This window comes from Daucus carota, chromosome 3, assembly GCF_001625215.2.
Source record: "Daucus carota subsp. sativus chromosome 3, DH1 v3.0, whole genome shotgun sequence".
In the NCBI taxonomy this organism is placed as follows: Eukaryota; Viridiplantae; Streptophyta; class Magnoliopsida; order Apiales; family Apiaceae; genus Daucus; species Daucus carota.
The window spans coordinates 37,150,350-37,159,513 of NC_030383.2; the positions used below are offsets into that span (position 1 = coordinate 37,150,350).

General features: G+C 36.0%; 3 protein-coding genes across 3 annotated transcripts; 1 reads left to right on the forward strand and 2 right to left on the reverse strand.

Moving 5' to 3' along the window:
* LOC108213441 (subtilisin inhibitor) lies at nucleotides 1-697 on the reverse strand. The gene is made up of 2 exons (XM_017385234.2): nucleotides 533-697; nucleotides 1-410 (listed from the first exon to the last, which is right to left on the reverse strand). Exons 1-2 carry the CDS (start codon nucleotides 582-584, stop codon nucleotides 184-186), a joined length of 279 nt encoding a protein of 92 aa, XP_017240723.1. The 5' UTR covers nucleotides 585-697; the 3' UTR covers nucleotides 1-183.
* A 286-nt stretch (nucleotides 698-983) lies between these two features.
* LOC108212425 (L-type lectin-domain containing receptor kinase IV.2-like) lies at nucleotides 984-3,082 on the reverse strand. Its single transcript, XM_017384152.2, has one exon. The coding sequence runs from the start codon at nucleotides 3,074-3,076 to the stop codon at nucleotides 1,067-1,069; it is 2,010 nt and encodes a 669-aa protein (XP_017239641.1). The 5' UTR covers nucleotides 3,077-3,082; the 3' UTR covers nucleotides 984-1,066.
* Nucleotides 3,083-7,440: 4,358 nt separating this feature from the next.
* Nucleotides 7,441-8,775, forward strand: LOC108212424 (uncharacterized). The gene has a single exon (XM_017384151.2). The coding sequence runs from the start codon at nucleotides 7,441-7,443 to the stop codon at nucleotides 8,773-8,775; it is 1,335 nt and encodes a 444-aa protein (XP_017239640.2).
* The last annotated feature ends 389 nt before the right edge of the window (nucleotides 8,776-9,164 follow it).

Below are 9,164 nucleotides of genomic sequence, written 5' to 3' on the forward strand. Positions count from 1 at the left end.
TTCAGCTTAAAGTCACAATTTTCACAATTAGCTAAAAGCCACAATACACAGAAGTCATAAGTAACTTATTTTAAATACAGCCAAACAGGCTCTATATAACAAGATCGAAGATCGATACACACATCAAACAATTTTATTTTAGAGTTTAACCTTAAATTGATGCATTACTATGAAAATGTTGAGCTAGCCAACTTTGGGAGCATTTGCAACTTTCCCAGAAGAGTCCACGTAAACCCGAACACGGTTGGTCCTAAAATCCATGGTAACAAAGCTATTTTGTGGAACTATATGAACACTTATTCCTGGACTTTCTTCCTCTATCTGTTTCTTCGCTTCTTCCCCTGTCATCCCCACCACCTCTGGCCATGTTTTTCTCCCTCGGTTTCCTCCGAGTAGACTGTCGAACGATCCTGGTAAATTTTCCGTCAAATACATGAACAAAAATGTATTTTTTTTCCGTCATAATAAAAATGACCGTTTTTCTTGTAGTGAATAGTAAGATTTAAGAAAGGGGTGGAGGAATATAACTTACTTGGTAAAGGTTCTTGAGGGAGCTCAGCTGCTCTGTTATCTTCCCCGGCCATGTGTAATGTTGTATATCAAGTGCTCTGCTATGCTTGCCTTTGCTTACTCACGTTTGTGGCTGTTTCTCAACTCAGAGGTCGAGAACATACATATATGCACACGGGAACAGTCGTAGACAAAGTTTGGCATCTATTCTGACACGTTTCGAACACGACACCTCACTTATATCGATTTTATCTTTTATGTTTACATGTTAAGACAAAACACGGCCGGCAAGAAGCTATGTTTATATTCGCTATCACCCGTTGTTAGAATATATAATATGATCCCCGTAAGCCCACCTGAGTTCTGATACCTTAAGGTTTCAAGCAAACGGGTCACTTCACGGCCATCTTCGATCTTGTAATGGTGATGGTATTATTGGAATAAAAATCAACTTTTTTCCATGAAAAAGGAAAGGTACAACCGAATCAATCCACATATAAGTACATGGACATTACATTTATTTATGCCTAGATAAATATAAAACTAACTCTTTTATTCATCTACCACCGGAGAGAAAAGAGTCTGCAACAAGTGAATATGGTTGGGTGCAAGGCTTTTCCATAGAAGACGATGAATTATTTGACATGTCAATGCTCGAAAATGGTTCAAATGCTAAGCCAACTGAAGATATGACAATTGATGACAATTCGGGTAGAGGAGCGTTTCGTTCCAAGTACTGCACAACTTGCTGCATTTTTGGCCTAGCCAAGGGCTCTGAGTTACAGCACATCAACCCAAGCTTCAGAACCAATTCCACTTCCTCCTTTACATAATTGGCCCCCAACTTCGGATCAACTGCAGCAACAATGTCACCTCGATTCCAATATGAGCACACCCAATCGGCTAAAATCAGATTGTCAGCCCCTTGTTGAACGTGTATTGGGCGTTTACCACAAGTTACCTCAAGCAAAAATGCCCCGAAAGAGTAAACATCAGTACTGGTTGTGGCCTTGCCAGTTCTATTATGTTCCGGGGCCAAGTAACCTATAGTTCCCACGACATGAGTAGTCTGAGGATCTGTTCCATGATCATATAGTCTTGCCAACCCAAAGTCTCCTAATCTTCCGTTGAATTGATTATCTAACAACACATTACTAGCCTTCACATCCCTATGAATAACCACCTGCTCCCATTCTTGATGCAGGTAGCTAAGCCCTGCTGCCACCCCTTTTACGACATGAAATCTCTGGCTCCAATTCAGTATAACCTTTGGGTTGTCATGAATCGCCTTGTCCAAACTTCCATGAGGCATATAATCATAAACCAGAAGCAATTCATTGTGTCTCCGACAGTAACCCAACAGAGAGACTATGTTTCGATGCCTTAGCCTACCAATTGTAGCGATTTCTGCAACAAATTCTCTAATTCCTTGCGTCGAATCATGGGAGACCTTCTTCACCGCAATTTCAATTTTAGATTTAGGTAACACTCCTCTGTACACTTTACCAAAGCCACCCTTGCCCAGTAAATCCTTGTCTTTGAAACCATTAGTAGCCACATACAACTCCTTGTACTTAAACCTGTGAGGACCATATTCAAGCTCCCAATCTTCAAGAACTTCCGCAAACTTTTTCTTTCTCCTAATATAAAAGAACATGCCTGAAGTTATTATCAAAACCATGGTCACCAAAATCCATGGCAAACCTACAGTTAAAAATTTTGATTTCTTCTTGGGCCCGATTCGTGGAAGCTTGGGGAGTTTTAACAGATCAAGTTCCCTAGCCATGCCATTAACCATAAAGCTCCACCCTAGAACATAATGAGACGTGATAAGCCTTGATCCAGTAGCGCAGGAAAAGCCCACATACATTTCCTCATTCACAACAGGATCAAGATCATAATCTAAAGACAGGAGTGGCTTCTTTGGTTTGCCTTTATCCAGGGGAGCTAGTGTCACATTAATTTGCTTCTTGAAGCCACTATACTCCACCCAAACTTGCATTGGAAGTCTACTGTAAAGCGTCAAATTCAGGAACTCACCAGTACTGTTATAGTAGCCAGCAGACCGCGAAATCTTAGACTTTAGTCCATTAATATCTACACCAACATGGTTTGTATCAATATCCTCAAACTTTTCATTCTGAGAAGTATCTAGCTCCACAGCAAAAACATGATTAGTGGCATTGCCATCATTTGTCTGATCAGAAAGACCAAGATACTCTGGCCGAGCAGGCGCAAAATGTTTAGTTGGCCTAATAAAGAAGGCCATTCCCTGACTACTCACTTTCGGGTACTCTGACACAATAGCAAACACGAAAGTACTCGAAAACGAGGGAACGGAAGAATTTGTATCATTTTTTTGGAAGAAAATTTTGTCTGGAAAAATTGCATGGGAATGTTGTTTGGCGCCACCGCTGAGCTGCAATAGTCCGTTTGGTGTGAACATGGCGTCGCCTTCAAGAGTCAGGTTTTTGTATGGGAATCCATTGAAGGTGAAACCTTCATGCTCTGCTGAAGAAAATGTTGTCCTAAACAGAGCTAACAGTATGACAAGTTTGCACAACATGGTTAGTATGACATCTGCCCTGTCTTGCTCAACTATTTATGCAAAGAAATGGCCTTATTTTCAGTTTATTATTTTCAGAAATAATATTTTCATTTTTTCGGGTTTTCGGATTATATTTCAAGTTTCAACATTTATAAATCGGTTTTGGTTATATATATTTAAAAATTTAAAACAAGCCAAATACCTTGTTTTCTAAAAATGGTTTTTATATTTTAAAAACAAAAAATTATATATTAATTTTGAAATAAAAGATTATTGCTTTAAACAATTAAGAACACGCGAGTAACACATTCCTAACAGGAAAAATCGAGGAACACATGAAACGTTGAATCATGTAAATACTAATTTGAATATTATTCTGTAGGCTGAATTTCGAGTTACCCTACCGGCTACGACTACTCTGTTGGACCCAAATAAAGAGACATGACTGAGTTATGAGTTGGTAAAATGTCATTATCATATATAAGAAATCATCAAGACTTTCGATATAGAACTCCGGTAAGTTGAATGGTAATCTTTTGGCAAGTTCGATGGTTTTATGTATCTATATATTAAAAAAAAAAACTGAAATTTGTTATTATGTCCAAATAAAAAAATGTTATGCTTGGAATTTTGTTAATGCGGTTATCTTTGAAATTTCGACTTTATCTTTCCAGTTCTTTATTATAATAATTCTGAGTTATGTATAATCAATTTTAATCTTATTGATGATTTGCTTAAGACTTTAAAGTATTTTTGAAATTTGAAATATTACTTTATTTGTTTTGATTATAATAAATGTTTTTGTTACCCTATTTATTAGGTTTTTTGTGGATCATTTGGTTAATGGTGATTTGTGATCAAAATATGTGTTTTGCCCGTAATAAATCCATACATTCATGTTTGGTAGTATAAAATAAAATTTCAAATCCATACCTCAAACAAATGTATATTGTTTTTGATACCGAGGGAGATACATGGGTATGAGATCGACGTTCTGTGAGTCAATTTCAATTTTAATTTTTCGTCTCTATTTACATAATTAAATATTAATGTTAAATACAACAATAGCCAGTGATGCAAAAATATATAATAATAACAATAATTTTTTAATATTTTTCGTTACTATAAGTTAATGACTTTTTTTTTAAATTGAATATATTGATTCCAGCACTTAACCAAACACATAATATTAGATATGATACCCTAAACCCATGTCAACATGACCTGATTCTTCATTCCAACCAAATATACTTCGTGAACCAAAAGACCCTTTAAGTATTTGTTTATCATTATTATTGTCCTCGTTTATAATTTTATTTTCTTTCCTTTTTGTATTTTAAATTGTTATTTCATTTTATTTTTGTCATAAAAAATATAATTCCAATAATAGATTGAACCCAAGATACAATGTCCGAAAAAATAGAGTTTCTTTCATTCAAAAAAAATATCATCAACGAAAATAAGCAAGTACTCCTGGACATGTAGATAATATCGCCTTAAATATCTTAAATGATAACCCACCAAAAAGCTTTTTTAAAACCCCACAACAGGTAAACCCTGCAAGAGTAAAATTCAATGGGGGGAAACTCAAAGAGAAAAAAAATGCTTTAAAAAAAAGACACATTATTTAGAAACAAATTAAAGATAAACTATTATCTTCTAATAACTATATGAAATCCATGTCATCAAAATTGTAGCTAAATTGTCATGTATGTCGAAGTACGAGAGTCTTTCAATAATCTCTTTCAAACATCCAAAAAATAAGATCAAACAAATACAAAAAAACATGGATTAATATATAAAATTTATACATCTAATATAAAATAAGAAAAATATATCTGTTAATAAATTATTATTAAAAACGTGTTTGTATATATTTAATAAAAAAAATAATATAAAATCTAATTAAGAGAAATTTTTTAGTGGCATAGTAAAGGAAATAATAATAACTCTAAAATAAAGAAACAAATAAGCCACAATAATGGCATTTTATTGCCTCTACAGGTTAAAGATATACTCAATCAGGTCATCCGTATATGGTATTAAAAAACCTTCAATTAACGCACAATAGCGAATTTCCTCGTTCTCAACTCACCGCGGGCACAATGGACCCACTTCACCATCGGAAAATCATCCACCCGAAACAAATCTTCCATTCTCACTCATCGATCTCCGCCGTATAAACAACTACCAGGATATAAATACTTAATTATTCTCGACATTTGTCGCAGCCTGCACCAACATCTAGAACAAGCGCGACACATCCACCTACTCGACAAAACTACCACTGTGACCTCCTTTCTTGGGCTATTCTTCTATCTCCTCTCTCTCCCAGTCAGCCATAATAACGATTTATTCTTCCCACCTTGCGACGTTGCCATCGTACAACCATTCATCCTTCCAAATCCACAACCACACCCTCGATCTTCCCATTCACAGCCTCTGCAACTTTGTCGGCAGTAAATCGCCGTCGTCAAACACCGCAGTCATTGAACCCCTCACCGTCTAAAAATTAAAGCAACCATTCCCTTGAACTTTCATCTGCAACCAAATCGTGGAAGACACCCCTTCGATTCAGCCGTCGCCGCTGTCAACTCCACCCACACCAACATCTCTCTTGGATCTAATGAACTCCCTTTCCAACAGATGAATAAATAACACTCCCTTCACCAATGTCATATTTGATAATTTTGTTAGGGATATCATTTTATGATGGTCTTTTTAGTCATATTTGAAGATCATTTGTATCATTTAAATGACTTTGATGATGTTTATAATATTGAATAAATGATCATTTGTATCATTTAAGTGATTTTGACAGTGTTTATAACATAGAAATATTTGTTATGTATATTAGTGGATGACCCTTGAATATTTCAAACTCCAACATTTGATCTTTTATCTTCGTGTAACTTAGAACTTTGGCTTTTCAACTCCATGTCTCTTGACTTTACAAGTACATGTAACTCATGTCTTGTCAACCTATTAATAGACCCTATACTTGAGTTTGTAGTACACAAGATTAATCAAATATATTGTTCTCTTTACTCTCTATATAATGTAATCATTAGGACGTAACACGTTATCAACACAAGAAGGCTAAATATTTTTAAACCTTAAGGTGGTGTAAAAATTCAAGGTACTAGCAACATTGTTTGCAGATCAAGGTGGTACAGATATATAAGTACAACAGGTATTAACCAAAACATATTTATGTATTTTAGTTTTCCTCTATAATATATGATATGATAGTGTACCATCACTACTAGAAAAAGTGGATTTAACATCGCCGATTTAACATCAGTTGTAAAAACCACCGATGTTAAAGACTTTTTTAACATCAATTATTAAAAAACCGATGTAAAAGAGAAATTTGGACATCGGTTGTTAAAATAACCAATATCTTAAATACAGTTTAAAAATGAAAAAACACGCGGATTTGTTTCCCCCCTTTTATCAGACAACAAAACATCCGCTTTTTGTACTTAACAAAAAAACGCCAAAATTGATTTTCTTTTATTCCTCCTATCTTCAGACAGCAGTCTCTCCCTCTCTCCCTGCTCTCGCGATTCTCTCGCCCTCTCTCCCCGCTCCCCGTCTCTCACTCTCTCGCCGTCTCTTATTCTCACAACCTCTCCCAAACCTCAACTCTCTCAACATCTCACAAACCTCTCCCTCTCTCCCCGCTGTCAACTCTCTCAACTCTCTCGCTGTCCAACTTAAATTCAAATTTGGAGCTTCAATTGAAGACCATCTTGAAGACTCATCTTGGAGTAGCTTCAATTGAAGACTCTTGCTGAAGAAATTAGGGTTTGCAGCTTCGTTCGTAACTCAGTTTACATTTTGGAGTTAATTAGGGTTTTGAATCAAATTTGGGGATTTCATCTACAACCTCGTTTCTCAGTTGCTTGAAGGTATATATCATCTTTTCTCACTTTTATAGTGGTACAAATTTGGGGATTACATGCATTTTTTGTTTATTTTTGACTTGAATTCGAGTTTGTTGTATAATATAGTCTCATTGGTGTTACAAAATTTGGGGATTTTTGTTTATAGTTGCTCTTTTATTTGCAAGCTTATACAGAGTTTATAAAGTTTGTGCTCTGTTATTGTTTTTGTGATTTGGGGATTGCTATGCTTTGTTAATGAACTGATGTTTATATGCGTGTTTTGTTCATTGTTAAATTTTGATAAATGTTTGTGTTTGATGGGTTGTAAGCGGGTCAGTTTATATATATATATGATGTTGATTTTGCAGTTTGGTGTTATGATTGTTTAATCGTTTATATGTAATATTATTAGGCTATTAATTAGGAAATTTGTAATAAATCTATATATTTCTAATATGTTATATGACAATCAGGTAGGTTGATTAACGAAATATGGACAAGTCTTGGATTTCAAAAGATAGGGATTCTTTAGAATATGAAGTGGGGGTTGAATCTTTCTTGATATTTGCCAAAGAAAATGCTAAGAATCCTAATAAAATCCCTTGCCCCTGTGCACGTTGTGGGAATTTTAAGAAGCATTCTGTTAAAATAATTAGAGGTTATTTGTATGAAAAAGGATTTAGTTTGGGGTATGTTGATTGGATATGGCACGGAGAAAAGTGTCCAACTAGTGAGTCAGCACCAAAGTCTTCTTTTGGTAGTAATTTAGTCGAAATTCCTACATCCAAAAATGTTGACATATGTGAAGCAGCGTATGTGAGGAGTGAATATATTGATGATTCTGCTGAGTTTAGTAGGTTTGTCGCTGATGCAGAACAACCGTTATACAAGGGTAGCGACAACATCAAATTAGAGTCGATGTTGAAATTACACAATTGGAAATCTAGGTTTGGCATAAGCGATAGTTCCTTCACCGATCTTCTTTCTTCTACAGGGTCTTTACTGCCTAAAGACCATGTGTTACCCGTGAATGCGTGTGAAGCGAAAAAAACCCTAAATGATTTAGGCCTCGAGTATATTAAGTTTCACGCGTGTCCAAATGATTGTGTACTGTACATGGGTTTAAATATTGATGCGTCGGAGTGCCCCAAGTGCCATCTGTCTCGTTGGAAGGTTGGAAAGGATGGTAAACCTAGGATTAATGTTCTAGCCAATGCAATGTGGTATTTTCTGATAATTCCTCGATTTAAAAGGATGTTTAAATCTCCTGCCACGGCTGAACTTATGAGTTGGCATTCGAACAAGCGAATTCAAGATGGCCAAATGCATCATCCAGCCGACTCTGCTTCTTGGAGGAATGTTGACTATAGGTGGCCTGAATTTGGTAGTGAGTCGAGAAACATTCGCTTAGCATTAGCTGCTGATGGAATAAACCCGCACAATAATGGCCTTACCAATAGGTACACTTGCTGGCCAGTAGTTTTAGTAACTTATAACCTTCCTCCATGGTTATGCATGAAGAGGAAGTTTATGATGCTAACTATACTAGTTTCAGGTCCACATGAACCGGGTAATAACATTGACGTGTATTTGCAACCATTGATTGACGATCTGAAAAAGCTTTTGGAAGAAGGTAAACAGAATGTATACGATGCGTATACAAAGTCTTATTTCACATTAAGATCTGTTCTAATGTGGACCATAAACGACTTTCCGGTGTATGGAAATTTGTCGGGCTGTGTGAATAAAGGTTATATGGCGTGTCCAATTTGTGGAGATGACACAGTAGCTAAACATTTAAAATTTAGCAGAAAAATTTGTTACTAAGGACATCGAAGATATTTGCCACCACATCATCCCTATAGGAGGAGTAAGGCAGCTTTTAATGGAGAACAAGACTTTGGATGCGCACGTCAACCCCATTCTGGTGAAGAAGTCTTAATGCAGCAGGAGCAGACTGAATTTGCATTTGGGAAGGAGGTGAAAAAAGCAAAAAAAGTGGATTGTCCATGGAAGAAGAAGTCAATTTTCTTCGAGTTGGAGTATTGGAAATTTCATCATGTACGTCATTGTCTCGATGTTATGCACATTGTAAAAAATGTGTGTGATAATTTAATCGGGACATTGTTGAATCTTCCATTCAAGAGTAAAGATAGCATGGACTCTCGTCGTGATATGATTGAGATGGGTGTGAGGCCTGACCTGGCTCCCGAAGT